At 42.6% G+C, this 17843-nt stretch overlaps 1 protein-coding gene across 1 annotated transcript in view; it reads right to left on the reverse strand.

Annotated features, from left to right (window-relative positions):
* Positions 1–653: 653 nt before the first annotated feature.
* PGAP1 (post-GPI attachment to proteins inositol deacylase 1) overlaps positions 654–17843 on the reverse strand; it is a 55947-nt gene continuing 38757 nt past the window's right edge. Inside the window, exons 19-27 of the mRNA XM_081867436.1 lie at positions 17232–17270; positions 15205–15298; positions 14440–14530; positions 14063–14260; positions 11548–11683; positions 10393–10443; positions 8370–8608; positions 7088–7192; positions 654–5695 (exon numbers count right to left, since the gene is read on the reverse strand). Of these exons, the coding sequence (XP_081723562.1) occupies positions 5557–5695; positions 7088–7192; positions 8370–8608; positions 10393–10443; positions 11548–11683; positions 14063–14260; positions 14440–14530; positions 15205–15298; positions 17232–17270 (1092 nt within the window). The 3' untranslated portion in view covers positions 654–5556. The remainder of the gene's footprint in view (positions 5696–7087; positions 7193–8369; positions 8609–10392; positions 10444–11547; positions 11684–14062; positions 14261–14439; positions 14531–15204; positions 15299–17231; positions 17271–17843) is intronic.

Raw genomic sequence — 17843 nt, forward strand, 5'->3', positions numbered from 1 at the left:
CATTATTTGGGATATGGAAAGTGCTGCCGTTTTGAATTTAAACTTTTGGTAAAACTGGGCTAAGACTGAAATCCTACAGACGCTCACTTGTGAGTAAGTTCTATTAAACTTAATGGAGCATCCCTCTAAGTAGATATGCGTGAAAGTGCTCTGTAAAACTCTATATCAAGTATATAAACAAGATGCTTCCTAAGGAAGGTTTTCCTGTAGATAATCTGAACTATCATAAATCCTTATTATGCAGACTGGTATCAGAATACCAGGCACTTGTAAAGATGAATAAAGAATCCACTTGCCACATTATTTCAAAAGTACAAATCCATTTATCAAGCATAGTTCATTGGCAAAAATATTCAGAGGTATGTTAATTGATGGTAATTTAGTAAAGAACATGAGTTTCTAGGAAATAAAAACTTTATAGTGTTATTATAGAGAATGCTAATTCCTGTTGCAATCTAGCTTTTTTTTCTAAAAAGGGATATAAAAATCTAATACTAAACTAAGTAAGAACCTATCATATTAAACATAAATGAATTACAAAATGAACTTTTTAGGCTGCTTAGTGGCTAACAGTTCTCAAGTTGTTCATAGCATATACAGCAGCAAGCAGACAAAGCATTTTTGTACTAATAGTACAGAGCGCACACACCATATCTTACGAACTGAAGTTTATGAAATGCTTGCATCGTAAAATGACATTGAGGTTCAAGTGCGCAAGCAAGTCATCACTTTGCTTAAAGTGATTTCATCATCAGAAAGTACATGGTTTCCATGTACTTCTGACATTTGTTCACAGGCACCAGAGCAGAATTTGTGATCACAACTTAGATATACACAGCATCTCTTTGTGGAGGTAACAAATCATTTTTTGAGGCATATAACCTAATGGCAAAGCAATATTCTCAAATCTGGTCAATAATAATAATATAATCATAATAAAAGATTCCTAGGCTAGGATCCAAAGAACTATTCTGGGAATGTTTAAGAACTCAGGCATCCTTCCTTTGAATAGCAGGGCTTCAAACCACCATAAATTTATTTTTGAAAGCCTCTCCCCAAGTTTCAAAAATGGTTTGCTATGCAGCGGTGAGGGGAAAAGGGGTTGCTTTCTGAGAAACCTAAGTCAAGAAGTATCTCTTTGGGGCAAAGGAACTAGTTATGCAAAGTTGTGGATGACAGGCCCTCCTGGTTGTCCTCAAAAAAATCCCCACCACTTTTGACTTCCCATACCTAATAGTCCAAAGGGAAGGGGGGAATAAACCCCCACTATTTCGTCTTTAGGCAGCTATCGTTCATAATCCCCAAGCTGCTTTCTGAACGTACAAAAAGCAATTCAAATGTTTCCAGGGGAGCATTTTCTTAAACAGCAGCGATGGCGGCAGCAAGGGGGAACCAGACAGACACATGCTACTTTGGATGTGGCTTAAAGTTCAGTGATGTTTTCATTTAAACAAAATACTCAGTTGCAGAATTTCCATATTCCTTTCACAGTGCAACACTATGCATGTCTACTCAGAAGTGTGTGATGTTCCATGAGACTTACTCCCTGGGTAGCTCGTATAAGCAGATTTTTTTTTGGCTGAGGGCCACTTTAAGGTTGGGCCCACCCTCTTGAGGGCCACACGCCAACAATGGTGGCCATTGCCAAAGTACATGCACTGCACTTACACATGTATTGCCACGTACAGAGAGCAGAATTCAAATGTAGATACAGGCTCCCATCACACTCGTTCCCAATCAGTGTTGGGCTTGGTGCAGAGATTTAAGGCTCTCCTCTCAGCCATGTGCTGCAGTGGGAAGGAAGACAGGAACTGGCAGGCCCCTCGTAAGGACTCACCTAGTCTGGGCCTTCACTACCCAGTGCTGTGTAGGATAGCAACCTTATGCCATCGCTGTCAACTTACAGATTTGAAAATAAGGGACCAGCAGCCTCGAAAATAAGGGATCAGCAGCCAAAAGAAGGGATTTTAGTCAACCAGCAGCCAAACGAAGCCTCAAGCGGTGGTTCCCACAGCGCAGCAACCCAGCAAAGGGAATGCAGCAAGGAAAACCACCGTCACCTCTCCGCTGGGAAGCGCTGAGCAAAAGCGAGTCCCCAGGCAACGCGGCTGATTTGATCGGCACAAGGCATGCAAGCTCCACCCCCCAGTCGTTCTTATACTGCTTATTGGGTGAGCAACGCAGCCAAGCAACACAGTTGGAGCCTCCCTCTTCCCTGGCCGGCAGGGAGGGAGGGAGAGGAGCTGCTTGCTTTGAAACCCGGGAAATTTAAGGGACATCATCAATAAGGGACAGCAACGGGACACAGCACTGGGATAAGGGACTTTCCTGCCAAATAAGGGGCAGTTGACAGCTACGCCTTATGCACACCTGCAGACTTATCTGGGAGTAAACCACACTGAACTCCTGGGATAGGTTTGTGCTACCGGGTGTCTTTCAATTCACGAAGAGCAGCAATTCCAAATAAAAAAGCCAAAAAGGGGCATGTGTGTTATTTATGGGTTGCAGAAAATGGTGCCATGTGCAAAAAAGGCAAACGACATCAGAGACCCAAATTGCAAAAGCAACACTGCAGTACTACAAACGTACTGATTCGCATAGAAAAGGTAATTAAAAAGACGCACGTATCTGAACTACGTAGAACCCACACAGGATATATGAAGTTAATTCAAAGAGCAGTCAACTCACCCATTTCACAGATGAACTTATGTTCAGTGCCGTTATGACCTAATTAGGAACTGGGCGTGGCTTTGCCCCTGCCCCAACTGCAGCATAAAAGTTGAAGCGAAGCCAGGTGATTCAGAAGCACCTGGACCTGTTATGAAGGAGAAGCTCTTGTCAGCATCGCGACTGGAAGCAGCAAGCTTCCAAGTACCCAGGCCAACACATGGATTTGAAGAGCACTGTGGTGCCCTTGGTACAACGGAACATTTGGCAAGCGTCTTTTCTATCGGAGCAGTACTTTGACAGGAGAGCAAAAAGCCTCTGCCAAAATTCTCCCTAGCATACAGCTATTAAGAGACACAAAGGAGGCCTTGTAGCTTCTCTTCACATCGCCAGCTATGGCAAGCAAGAAGCCCTACTTAGCAATCAGGACTAACTCCTAGCACAGCCTATTAAGTAATCCAGCTAACAAGGGACAGGTGCACACACAGAGCACACCAACAACTCAATTTTTGTCACTTGCACACCAAGTCAAATTCCATGTAATCAGCTGGAAATTAGATCTCAAGAAATAAGAGTACTGTTTGCCCGAAGGCCTCTTAAGAGTAGCAAGGATATAATTTTTATAGGATAAAAATTATGTAAAGATACTGAGACCATAAAACTAGCTGAAGTGTTTTTAAAATACTTGATCTAGTTATAAAGCTCTTCATGGTTCATACAACAGCTTTTAAGTACTAAACTTGTTAGCAGGCTTGCGGTACCAGTTCTACAGTTAAAAGAATTTCTTTTTAAATCCAGAGGTTTTGCATCCAAGAAAACTGAATGATTAATATATATATATCTATATATACAAGCCAGAATTAACTGAGGCACTTCAGGCAGGAATGGTACAAACTGGTTAAAGGCAAGACAGACGTGTGTACACTGTTAACTTGGTTCAGAGGAATGGCTCGCTTCCCAGATTGCAAAAGGGAGAGGAAGCGAGCCTTCTTGTAAGATCAGCACTCAGGTCTCAAGGCAATGGATGCACCAGAAATAAATAACGAGATATACAAGTGTCTATGCAGGTAAGCCGACCAGCTAGGCTTGCAGGTAAGTGGCTACATTTGCAAAATGACTGCAGTTTTTCCCCCAAGGTGATGGTGCAATGCAAGAGGAGCAACATTTGCTGTTGGATTCATACCCGGTACATTTCACCAGAAGGTACCAGAAAACGTGCTGCTCCTTTATAAATGGTTATATAGGTGATCAGTATTTGCCACTCAACAGTTATGCCCAAAGGCAGATTCTTTTAAAACGTCTTTGTACATAGAGATAAATACTTGCTTCTCATATCCACCGACTACTTGTTGAGATGGGAGTGCCAATGTGTAGTTCTGCCTTCAAGTGATTCCCGTTGCCGCCATGGTGTTGAGTAGCTTATCAGTAAGACATTATCTCACCGAGTACCTCAGGGGTCCATTTTGTTTTAATAATGTCTGTACGAAACCACTGGAGGTTGTCCAGAATTCAGGCCGACAGCTTTCTGGGGACCTTTTGTTATGGACGAAAGAAAACAAGCTCAATATGGTAGAATTAAAGCTAATATTGTGGTTGACTGATACGATCTTGAGGCAGAGAAATTGCTTAAATGGTAGAGGATTTCATTGCCCTTCAAGGAAACTGCCTATATATGTGGGAAGCATCTCCTAGTCATCTGAGCTTCTGCACTGGCTTCCAAGCACAATTCAAGGTGTTGATGCTGACCTTTAAAGCCCTAAATGGCTTTGGCCCTGAAGGAGTGTCTCCAACCCCCATTGTTCAGCCCAGACAACTGAGGTCCAGCTCTGAGGACCTTCTGGAGGTTCCCTCACTGTGAGAAATGAAGTTACAGGGAAGCAGGCACAGGGCCTTGTCAGCAGTGGCTCCCATCAATGTCAAATTATATAAACAACTTTCTGAAGACATGTGAAGCCAGTCCTGTATCGGGAAGTTTTAATGTGTGATGTTTTGCTGTGTTTTTATTCGGCTGGAAGCCGTATGATTGTGATGATGATTACTGAAGCCAGAAGTGCCTTACTAAAACACTCACATTTAAATAGCTGCACAGATACATATTTTGGTCTTGAACATATGCACATACTGGGAAGCTCATATGGGTGTGTTATTCCCAACACAAAGTATTGCTAAAGTAGGTATCCGTGTAACTGTCTACGTGTTTCCATGTACACTAGCATGAATCTCTATGTACAAAAAGTCACCCGAGAATCTGCCCTGAGCTTCACACTGCAGTGTAACAGTACAAAGAGCATACACGTCTGCTGATATACTTAGTAAACTATGTTACATTGAATATAAATCGATGTACTGGGCCACCACCACTTTCAATAATCTCACAAACATGGAAGCTGTGAAATAGTTTTTGATTTGTCACCAAGTCGAGCAGCATCGGCATTGTAGCTTAGTACAGACCCAAGGAAGGACAAAACATAACTTCTGCTGCCTTTAACGGAATAAGAACTTTCAGATTGTCTTATGGGTTATGGATTTTGCCAACAGTAAAGGTGCTTCATCCCGAAGAGCATATGGGACACACAAGTGCACATTGGTTTTTTTAAAAAACCCCGAAACTCTGCTCCAACACCACAAAAATAAAGCATCATTGTCAGAGGCAGATTCAGAACTGAGCTGTAAGTTTCTGCAAGGATTCTTTTTTTAACAGTAAAGTACAAAACCCTATGCTTTCTAACTGGATCAACCTTCACAACATGTGCCCAGCATTGTTTTCACTTCTGCCACGGACAGAAGATAATGTTTATGATATTTTCACGTTGTCCCAGATTATCCTTGGTTCAACTCCCTCCCGCCAGCGCTTCCTGGTGTGCTTGGTGCTTTGGTAAACTCAAGTCTTTACACAATGCAGCATAACGCGTGAAGAAAAAGGGGAATGATTACGAAGTATGGCATTCTGTCTAAGTGCATTGGTGCAAACACCACAGCGGCGACAGACAAAGGAAGTGGGAGATGTGCAGCAATCTTCAGCAGTTTACTGTGGAGAAAGGGGAAACAAGGTAAAACAATTCTGCCATTATTAAGGCTGCAAGCTGTGTGGGATAATAAAGAGTGCAGATATTTCCAGGAAAATACCAGGGAGTATCTAGTACTTCTGCATATTACATAAACAAAGCGCACGGCAACCCATCAACTGCAACAGACCATCTCCTGGGCCGTCTGATCTTTCGTTAAGCCAGCAAAATTAAGATACCTGCCCACACGGGGCTGACACAAAAGGTCCGCTCATATATTATGGAAAAAAATGAAAGTTTCTTTCCCCCCTATTTCCTCAGCCCTCTGTCTCCCCACTTCTTCTCCCAGCAACCCCATAACAAAACGTCTCAAACTGAATGTAACTGGCCTGCATGAACTACTTGAAGACTTGAAAACAGAGACACTGAATCACAGGTGTAGCCAAGATTTTTGTTGGGAGGGCAGGCCTTTTGTTAGAAGGGGGCAGAACCTCAGCTTGCTATGTATTTTTATTGATTGGGGGGGGCAGCTGCCTCCCTTCCCCCCTCTTGGCTACTCCCATGCACTGAATGTACTTTTAATAAACACATAAAAAATCGAAAAAGAAAAGAAAGACTCGGACTGAACCACCCAACCTTCTGGCATATCCTAGCCTGACATTTCAATATCCCAGTCTCATTTAAATGGAGGCTTAACATGGCAAGTGTTGACCTGAACCATCATCACCCCTGAAAATGGGGGTGTAGGGGGGCCACTCAGGGCCTGGCACGTAACAGTAACCCAAACTATGGTTTATCATGAATGTGCAAGCCTTTTGGTGCTGGAAGAGAAAATCACAGCTTATTTGCTCTTCCCTGGGTCCTGCTGTTGCCACACTACCCAGAGCTAAGCCACAGTTCAGCTTAGCATTATGCACAAACATAGGCTTGTGGTTTGTCTCACTCCAAACAGGTGGTGAGCTGCAACCATGGCTTGTTTTTGGTTTACAGAGTCAGGGGTGCATGCCCCACAAGAACATGTGGGGCTCGCAGGGGGGAAATTGGCAGAAGACATCTTCCCCGACACTCCAATTTTGAGAAGCCTCTCTGAATCGCACCCGCCAAACAGTAAAGAGAAAGGAAACAGCTTGAAAACACAAAACTCCCATCATCCCTAGCTAGCAGGACTCAGTGGTCAGGGATGATGGGAACGGTAATCTAAAAACAGCTGGAGACCCAAGTCTGGGAAGAACTGCTAAGTGATCCTGATAATACATAGTGGGTAGGGTGGGAACAGGCAGAAGATGCTCTTAAAGGCTTGTACTGTATGTGACTAAAATAATTGTGATTGTTTTGTTTTAAACCCCCCCCCCCAAAAAAACTGCACCTTCAAACACCAAAACTGTGGGGGAAATGAAGATAATGAACTAAGGTACCTTGTTTTAACTTTTGTAGTGCTTGCGTTCATGAGTATACCCAAAATGGCTATGAGCAGAAAAGCAGTTGATCTACATGGATCAGGATCAAGCTTGATATGGTACCTATTTGGGGGAGAAAAAAACAAAGAGCACGGTAATAAACTGAAAATCAAATTTTGCAAAGGAAACACAAAGTAGCAGCAACAGAATATTGTAGACACAAGTGGTAGATAATGCATAAGCAGAGGATGGATGGCCATCTGTCATGTATGATTTACTGTATTTTTCACCCCATAGGACGCACCGGCCCATAAGGCACACCTAGGTTTTTTTGGGGGGGGAATAAAGGGGGGGATTATTCCCCCCCCCAGCCCCCAGAACAGGCAGCTCTCCGCAAGCCGTGAGAGCCCAGCGCCGGGCTCCTACCGATCGCGGAGAGCTGCGCGAAGCTCAAAGCCTGGGGTGCGCTGAGCTCAGTGCGCCCAGCCTTTGTCATGCAGGCAACTCTCCGCAAGCCGTGGGAGCCCAGCGCGGGCTCCCACGGCTTGCGGAGAGCTGCACGAAGCCTGGAGAGCGAGAGGGGTCGGTGCGCACCGACCCCTCTCGCTTTCCAGGCTTCAGCGAAAGCCTGCATTCGCCCCATAGGACGCACACACATTTCCCCTTCATTTTTGGAGGGGGAAAAGTGCGTCCTACAGGGCGAAAAATACGGTAGTTGGCCTAAATCAGGGGTCAGCAAACTTTTTCAGTAGGGGGCTGGTCCACTGTTCCTCAGACCTTGTGGGGGGCCGGACTATATTTTGGAAAGAAAAAAAGAACAAATTCCTATGCCCCACAAATAACCCAGAAATGCATTTTAAATAAAAGCACACACTCTGCTCACGTAAAAACACCAGGAAGGCCCCACAAATAACCCAGAGATGCATTTTTAAATAAAAGGACACATTCTACTCATGTAAAAACATGCTGATTCCCGGACCGTCCGCAGGCCGGATTTACAAGGCGATTGGGCCGGATCCGGCCCCCAGGCCTTAGTTTGCCTACCCATGGCCTAGATGCCCCCCAGAGTTCCTTCCAATTCTATGATTCTAAATGATTACACAAGCAGAAATAGATTTTATGGCATGGGAAGGAACAACAATATGCAACGCAGTAAAAGATAATAAAACAAACTTCATATACTGATGCTGCTATGAGCTTCCCCAATTTTAAAATCAATGCCTTTGGATGGAGTAACTGAGTTTGAAACCAACCCGTCGTGGATTCTTGTATAAAACCTGCCAGTTCTTCTGGCGGTTACCTGAGATTTTTCAGCCAGTAAATTAAAGACGGGCAACTGAGCAGCACAATCAACGTGAGCAAGTTGAGGACGGTGACGTGCATCTTAAGACTGTCTACAACGCTGTCAACGGCTGCGCTGCCCGTAGGTGATGATGTTGCTGCTGCTGCTGCTTCTGAAAGGCCATCAGCTGATGATGCACAGCTCTCTTCCGTTTCTCTTTTGGAACAAGCGGAGCTTTGTTCCGAGTTCTTTGGGCACTATAAAATACAAGCGTAGGCATTAATAGGTTGATAAAAAGTTTAACCATGAACTTAAAAGTGCTTCATGGGGAAGGTAAAAAAAAAAATCAAGTACAGTGGTAATTCTGGTTACATACTTAATTTGTTCTGGAGGTCCGTTCTTAACCTGAAACTGTTCTTAACCTGAAGCACCACTTTAGCTAATGGGGCCTCCTGCTGCTGCCGCACCGCGATTTCTCTTCTCATCCTGAAGCAAAGTTCTTAACCCGAGGTAATATTTCTGGGTTAGCGGAGTCTGTAACCTGAAGCGTACGTAACCTGAAGCGTATGTAACCTAAGGTACCACTGTAGTGCTATTTATTTAATTTATATCCCACCTCTTTCTCCAAGGAGCTCAAGGTGGGATACGCACCCTCCCTGTCTCCGTTTCACCCTCACCAACAACTCTGTGAGGCTGAGAGAGACTGGCCGGCCAAAAGTCACCCAGTGGGCTACATGGCTGACTCAGGATTTCAACCTTGGTCTCCCAGGTCCTAATCCAGAACTCTAACCACTACACCAGGGTTCCTCAAACTTGGGTCTCTCCAGCTGTTTTTGGACTACAATCCCCATCATCCCTGACCAGTGGTCCTGTTAGCTAGGGATGATGGGAGTTGTAGTCCAACAACAGCTGGAGACCCAAGTTTGGGAGACACGACACGACACGACACGACACGACACGACACGACACGACACGACACTATGCTGGCTTGAGTAGCAATGTAGCCAAGATATAGTGTCGCCCTTTCCTTTCCCAACGCTGTCATGATGCCAGTGTAGCCATCATTGCAGGTCCTTGGGGGAACACATCAATATTTCCTGCATGCCCGCTCCCTAGTGATGTACCAGACAAAAGGCAAAGCATGTGGGACTGCACTTGAAGCTGTCCCAGAAACTCCAGCGGGTACAGAATGCTGCAGCGAGGCTCCTCACGGGGTCTCTGCCGTGGAACCATATTCACCCAGTGCTTTTCCAGCTGCACTGGCTCCCAGTGGAGTACAGGGTCAGATTAAAGGTGCTAGTTTTGACCTTTAAAGCCTTTCATGGCCTAGGACCCTCATACCTACGGGACTGCCTCTCCTGGTATGCCTCACGGAGGACCTTAAGGTCCATTAATAGCAACACCCTAGAGGTCCCAGGGCCCTAAGGAAGTTAGATTAGCCTCAACCAGAGCCAGGGCCTTTTCAACACTGGTTCCAGCCTGGTAGAACGCTCTGTCTCATGAGACCAGGGCCCTGCAGGATCTGATTTCTTTCCGCAGGGCCTGTAAGACAGAGTTGTTCCGCCTGGCCTTTGGCTTGGAGCCAATTTGATTCCCTCCCCCTCTTTCTCTTTTCCTTTCTCCTCCTGTGAAGAGGCTGCATCTTAATGTTTTAACATTGTATTTTAATCTTGTTTTTTAAGTTGTATTTTAAGCAACTTGTTTTTATTATTGGTTGTTAGCCGCCCTGAGCCCGGTCTTGGCTAGGGAGGGCGGGGTATAAATAAAATTTATTATTATTATTATTATTATTATTATTATTATTATTATTATTATTATCATCATCATCATCATCATCATCATCACAAAGGGAACAAAAGGTAGAAGAGGAGAGACTTATGGGGGAACACAAACACTTGAAAACATTAAATGCCAAAACTACTTTTGTTTAGGCAAGCCTATCCAGACATATAAATTTTGAGATGTTTTTATGTTTCTTTTACTGTTGGTTTAAATTAACTTCCAATGTTTTAAATTGATAACTTTAACTGAACAAACCTACCGTATCAAGGACACTTAGTTCTGTTCTGACATTTGAATGCAGTTTAATAACCTGTAAAAAAAAAAAAAAGTCTTTTGGAATTGCAGTGTATCAGCTTGTAAGTGCAACTTATCTTCATCACCGAGACTAAAACATAATTCCCTTTTTAAAGTTTTTAAATTAAGTTTTCAAAAATTTCACACATACATTTCAGTACATAATAAAAACTTTTTTTTCTTTTACTTCCCACGCCCTTCTCCATGGTTTTGTTTCTCTCTGTCACACCCTTCCTTCTATCTCTTAACCCTTAACAAAACTACTGTTATCTTTACTCTCTTCTGTTGCTCATAGTCCCAATCCTGCTCGCGAGTCCATCATATAATAATATTTCTTTAAATAATTTGAAAAGGGTTTCTGCTCTTCCACAAAACCTTTGTCACTAGGGTTTTCTTATTTTAGCTGTCAACTTTGGTAATTCTGCATAATCCAACTAAAATATACCGTATTTTTTGCTCTATAAGACTCACTTTTTCCCCTCCTAAAAAGTAAGGGGAAATGTGTGTGCATCTTTTGGAGCGAATGCAGGCTGCGCAGCTATCCCAGAAGCTAGAACAGTGAGAGGGATTGCTGCTTTCACTGCGCAGCGATCCCTCTTGCTGTTCTGGCTTCTGAGATTCAGAATATTTTTTTTCTTGTTTTCCTCCTCCAAAAACTAGGTGCGTCTTGTGGTCTGGTGCGTCTTATAGAGCGAAAAGTACGGTAATTCCTTTCTCGTTCTTTCAAACTACGAGAGAAGGGCAACTTGAGAAAGACGGGGTTTGAAACCTGGGCTTGCACTCCCACCCCCAGTAGTACCTCCCATGTTGTTCTGAAGGGTTCCCCAACCCTCTGAAGTAGGTTTTCAGTTGGCACAGAAGGCCAGGGGGGCGGTAACAGTAAAAAAAGTATTCAACCAAGAAAATCTGAGCAAAATGTGTTGGATTTTATGTGCACCAAAAAGAGGGGTAGCTGGACGGATTGGAGGCATGGCAAGGGGACCATCTTTTCCTCTCGTTTTCCACGCCACATCACACTCGGCACCAAACCTATGTGAAGACTGCCCAGACCAACCCATGATTTAAAAACTTTAAAAGCATTTTATTCACACGCTGTATTTGTCACATGCTGGCTAAATACCTTGAAGGTGTAATGAGCATATGTCATTAATATAGCCAACGCTCCACATGTAGTCCAGCTAAGGAAAAACATGCAAACAGCTACGCACAACGTTCTTCGCGTAATCAAACTGGGCTCTGGTGGAAGTCGAGAGGGTCTGGCAAATGCAAACAGTCATAATTTAATAATAATAATAATAATAATAATAATAATAATAATAATAATAATAATTATACCCCGCCCATCTGGCTGAGTTTCCCAAGCCACTCTGGGCGGCTCCCAATCAAATGTTAAAAACTGTACAGCATTAAATATTAAAAACTTCTCTGAACAGGGCTGCCTTCAGATGTCTTTTAAAGATAGGATAGCTGCTTATTTCCTTCACATCTGAAGGGAGGGTGTTCCACAGGGTGGGCGCCACTACCGAGAAGGCCCTCTGTCTGGTTCCCTGTAACCTCACTTCTCGCAATGAGGGAACCGCCAGAAGGCCCTCGGCGCTGGATCTCAGTGTCCGGGCTGAACGATGGGGGTGGAGACGCTCCTTCAGGTATACAGGACCGAGGCCATTTAGGGCTTTAAAGGTCAGCACCAACACTTTGAATTGTGCTTGGAAACGTACTGGAAGCCAATGCAGATCTCTCAGAACCGGTGTTATGTGGTCCTGGCAGCCACTCCCAGTCACCAGTCTAGCTGCTACATTCTGGATTAATTGCAGTTTCCAGGTCACCTTCAAAGGTAGCCCTACGTAGAGCATGTTGCAGTAGTCCAAGCGGGAGATAACTAGAGCATGCACCACTCTGATGAGACAGTCTGCGGGCAGGTAGGGTCTTAGACTGCGTACCAGATGGAGCTGGTAGACAGCTGCCCTGGACACAGAATTAACCTGCGCCTCCATGGACAGCTGTGAGTCCAAAATGACTCCCAGGCTGCGCACCTGGTCCTTCAGGGGCACAGTTACCCCATTCAGGACCAGGGAATCCCCCACACCCGCCCGCTCACACCCTGAGCAGCCAAACATTAATCATGTATAATGTATAACGGATCAGCTCAGACACCTTGCCAAACTACGATTTGTGCTAACCATAGTTTAGAACCCATGAAATAGACATTTTCCTGGCTCAAGCAAAAGGAGGTACACATTGCCCTTTGGAGGGTGTCCTGGTGTCCATAGGGAAAAGTTACAATTTCACTCTGGCACAACATCTATAATGCAGCTGCATCTGGAGGCTTACCAAAATCCATAACTATGAGGGACAATTCATTTCACAGAGTCCCGAATTTGCTGTTTTTTGTATTCTTTCCCTTCCATTTCTTTTTTAAACTAATAGTTTTGGTATTTGTGAATACTACTTATAGATGCCACATCCTAGTTTTATGAAAATAATGTTACCCCTAAACATGCAAATAAACATTTCACCTTTCAGGAAAAGGAGTTACAGTATTACCAAATATCTCTTTTGTATATTGAAGTTTAGTGAATCCAGTCTGTTTTTCAATTATGTATATTTCCCAAAGCAGATGTTAGTACTACAGAATTATAACAGCACAAACACATTGGAATGGTTTAGCTTCTTTGGGGGGGGGGGCAGTTTCTAGAAAAAAATGTTTCTTGGACAAACGCTGAGTTAGGAATCAAGCATTCTGTGGCTTTCTGGGTCAAAGTCTAAATTAAAGCATGATTACTTTTTACTTTGCCCGGATAAGATGAGCAAAGTTACTTTGAAAAAGAGGAGTCCTAAATAGAAAGATCAACCGTACAATCCAAGAATTTAAAAAAAGAAATTTGACAGAAAGAAAAAGGAAAAATCAAGTTTAATCAAGTCAAGGGCCATGAATTTTGGCAGCTGTATGTTTCATTCTGCCTGGTACAATAAGTATAAGTGCAGAAATTTGCTCCAATTTCCAAGAACTAAAATTGAAAGCAAAATCAAAGACATCCTTAAGCCCACAAATGATATCTAATCTATCTAACCTTTAAAAAAATAAAAGGATAATAAACGCAATCTGATATGATTAGGCCAAGGAACAAAAATGGAAGAAAACCACCGCAGAACTAGAACAGAAATGTAATAAATGGTTTATTCCTTCATGAAATGAAAAAAGCATTTATGCCCTGTTCAGAATTTGATTGAAAAAGAATGGCATTTCAATTGGAAAGGAAAATTACAAACTGGCAATGGTCAGTTTGTGAATAATGTCCCGGACTAAACAAGTACCCAACTATTAACCCTATTACCTCTAACCATTTAGTATCCTTTGGTAGCACTTGATAAGGTTCTACCTTACGCAGAAAAACCTCTCTTTAAATGCAAGTTAACCAAATTTCCCTTACAGCCACCATCTCACAAAGATGCCACTAAAAGCCAGTAAAATATTGTACAAGGTTCTACAGTCCCCATGAAAGTTAACCCATTCTCTCAGCTAGTTAAGAACTATCCCCAGGTTTAGTATAATCACTGTTGAATAAGTAGGCATGATATTTTCATCTTTTATCATTTCACCCACATAAAATAAGAGCAGTTGGTGGTTTTTTTACCTGGCCAAAGCTAGATGCAATGAGGATGAGATCCTTAGAAATGAACTGAAGAGTTTGCCACACCAGTAGGCTATGCCGGTCCCAAACATAAATAGGATTAGAGATACAAAAGGAAACCACAAGTTCTGGTTGTTCGGTGTAACAGCATCCAATTCTGGCAAGGATAATATATCCCAGATTCCTTTAAACCAGTTAAGCCTGTGGGGGGTGAAAACACAAGATTATAGTTGTTTGATTTGCTTGCTTATCAAAAATTTATAATTAATCCTAATTTCAAATGCTATATTTTTTTAGTATGCATGTTACTGATGAGGACCTTTATTGCTGCATGAAGAATTCCATGGTGTAGTGGAAAAATATACAAGCAAGGAACTTACCCCAACAAGAATTTAACAATATTCACTATTGGTTCTACTTTATAGGGCCTGGCTGCTTTAGTAAGCGCAGGTGCAAAATCTGTGCAATGACCTAGAACAAGAAAAACATATATCAAGAATCAGATGTGGCCAGTAAATTAAAATATTAACAGAAAAATCATAAATGTTCCAAAATTCAGGATATATTATAACCATTGTTAAATACTAATTCCACTGCAGTAAAACTTCTATTTGTCATATAATGTCATTAATAATGCACTGATGATGTGGGGAAACAGACCGACAGAAATTATTTACAGTAATAGTTGTATTCAATTTTAGACACTGAATATTTGTGACACAGAATTCTCAGTTCCATGAATATATTTAAATGTGTTTTCCCCCCAGCTGGCAGGTCTGACCAAAATGAAGCTCCTGGTGGATATTTCCCTAATGATTTGGGAAATCAAATATAACAAGATTTAAAAATGTACTGACTTTTAAAAGTGCTACTTAGCATTGTAAAGAGTTTGCTTTAAAATACATTCAAGTCAATAAGCTATACAATAACTATTGTTTATTCTTGCCAGTTAATAGCTCCCCTCCCCAGATTCCTATCAGTATCTACATGATTATCAACCATTTTACAACAAATCTCAGCATTAAAAAAAATAATAATAACAAAACGATTGCCGAACTACAAATGAAATGTACAATGAAACTCTGTTTTCTAGTTTTATAATAATAAACAAACCTGCGCTTAAAAATCTTTTCACGAAATGTTACCTGTTGAAATTAGGGACCTTAACTGGATTCCATAAGCAAGAAGAATATTAGAAATTATGTACACGGGTAGGGTGCCACCGTGGAATCTTATTACCTACAAAACAAGAATGTTTTATGGAAAAAATGGAGCATGCAAATATCACCCAATGTCCACAACAATTCAGTACTTACATAGTGCTTTTTTCTAAATACTTCACATACATTATCTGAGTAATTATTAAAAACCTGTGAGACGTGCTTATATAACAGGTGGAAGGGCTGAGACAACAAAATGGCTTGCTCAATACCACTTAGCAAATTCATGGGTGATTTCATTAAAAACTCCCAATTTATATTCTTAACCAATATGCTACGCTAGCTCTCAGGACATCTTTTTTTCAAGATAAAAATGGGCTCAGTTTCTTTTCCACAGGTATGAGTACCACACATTCTAGTGCCAAGAAAAAGCACGCAGACATATCAATCTGTTACTCAAATCTCAAGTTGCAATCAAGTACATCAGCATTAGCATGAAGGGGTAGGGGTGTGAAAGCAGCAAGGCTCCCATAATTGTACATATGAACCCAGAACACGGCTTCAAATTTAGCACAATCAAGTTTCAGACTGTGATTAAAGATGGCCACTTTATAATCAGAACTGTAGCTTTAGCCACCTGGGCAAATCAGGCCTCAATTATCTTGCGATCCACCAACATGTGTTCGGACTTGCTGGTTGTTTACCCATCTAAGGCAGGCGGCAAAAAAATAAATTACCAACACAATAAATGATGGCTGGTCTGAAGCATGACAAGCTGTGTTGACCTGGTTTAAGTTAATAGGATTTAAGCAAAACTGAATTTGCACAAATAAGTTTCATCTGCTATTCTGTTGCTGACTTGCCCTGCTTTTAAAAAGGTAAAGGGACCCCTGACCATTAGGTCCAGTCGTGACCGACTCTGGGGTTGCTGCACTCATCTCGCTTTATTGTCCAAGGGAGCCGGCGTACAGCTTCCGGGTCATGTGGCCAGCATGACTAAGAAGCTTCTGGCGAACCAGAGCAGTGCACGGAAATACTGTTTACCTTCCCGCCGGAATGGTACCTATTTATCTACTTGCACATTGACGTGCTTTCGAACTGCTAGGTTGGCAGGAGCAGGGCCCGAGCAACAGGAGCTCACCCCATCGCGGGGATTCGAACCGCCGACCTTCTGATCGGCAAGTCCTAGGCTCTGTGGTTTAACCCACAGCGCCACCCATGTCCCACCTGCCCTGCTTTAGAGACAGCTATTTAAGGCTTTTCAGTCTGCTTCCGATTTTTCATAACTGCTTTGTCTTCTTTTAAAAAAGGCACAGTGCAGTAGCAGCAAGTGCTGGCTGAGAGGTGCGGTCTGATGTTCTGGGAACTGAATTGAGCATATGGCCTTGAGCAAGTCATTTGTTTGGTCTACATTCAAGTTATTTCTTGCTTCCCAAGAAATTCCCACAGATGTAGACAGTACTGTTTGTTCTTGACGGGATGTGTGGATGGTATTGCCTGGCGGCAGGAAACCTGTAAACACATGCAATAGCTGGACCATTTTCTGCTTGCACCCACCCAACCCGACCCACCAGGCTCCATGGATGGCAATTATTTGGCAATGTAGACACCACACCCCTATTTTGGGGAGGCATCTGTTAGAACAGTTGGGACTATCTTTTATGAACTACTGTGGTACCTCAGGTTACATACGCTTAGGTTACAGACTCCGCTAACCCAGAAATAGTGCTTCAGGTTAAGAACTTTGCTTCAGGATGAGAACAGAAATCGTGCTCTGGCAGCACAGCGGCAGCAGGAGGCCCCATTAGCTAAAGTGGTGCTTCAGGTTTCAGGTTAAGTACGGGCCTCCGGAACAAATTAAGTACTTAACCTGAGGTACCACTGTACATCCTATTGTTACAGATGCATGCTACACACACAGAATACATTTTATCAGATCCAGGTACATTATTTTTGTTTTGTTATCTTTACGCATTATCAGCTTAAGGTTAAGTGAAACAAAACTTTCTTACCTGACCAAGGACTTGCGGAAAAGAGGTCTTGACGGTTACCTAGTTGCAACACACATTTTTAAAAGTAGCTTTTTTTTTTACACAAAACAATAATATAGCATAAAAACAAAATAATGAGAATACTCTCAGTTACTATGATAAAATAGGGTGTGCAGTTTAACAACCCAGAAGCATCCCTGGAGGCCCAAATAGCCTTGGTTTGTACAAAGTGCCTTGCATTATTTTCAGCTGGTGAACCAACTGCAATCCCTCCTAGACACTGACTGCTGGGCCACAAGGACCCATGCTCTTATGGGCTCCAGATCAGGCTGCTGCAATGTATTGTTCAGCCTTGGAAGACTGTTTGGAAACTTAAAATACAGATGCTAAGCTCCTATGTGGACTGGCCATTAAGATCATAGTTCTTAAACATCTGGTGTTAATGGGTAAGAGCTAAACAGTTTAGAACCTGAAAGCTTGCCCAATTACCACATGTTTGTACCCAAGTATGTAAGGTCTACTTTTTAAGATGCTGTCTTAAAAAGTAGAGACATCACCTTGCCAACAAAGGTCTGTATAGTAAAAACTATGGTTTTCCCAGTAGTGATGTATGGAAGTGAAAGCTGGACAATA

This window comes from Podarcis erhardii (assembly GCF_964252035.2).
Source record: "Podarcis erhardii genome assembly, chromosome: 1".
In the NCBI taxonomy this organism is placed as follows: domain Eukaryota; kingdom Metazoa; phylum Chordata; class Lepidosauria; order Squamata; family Lacertidae; genus Podarcis; species Podarcis erhardii.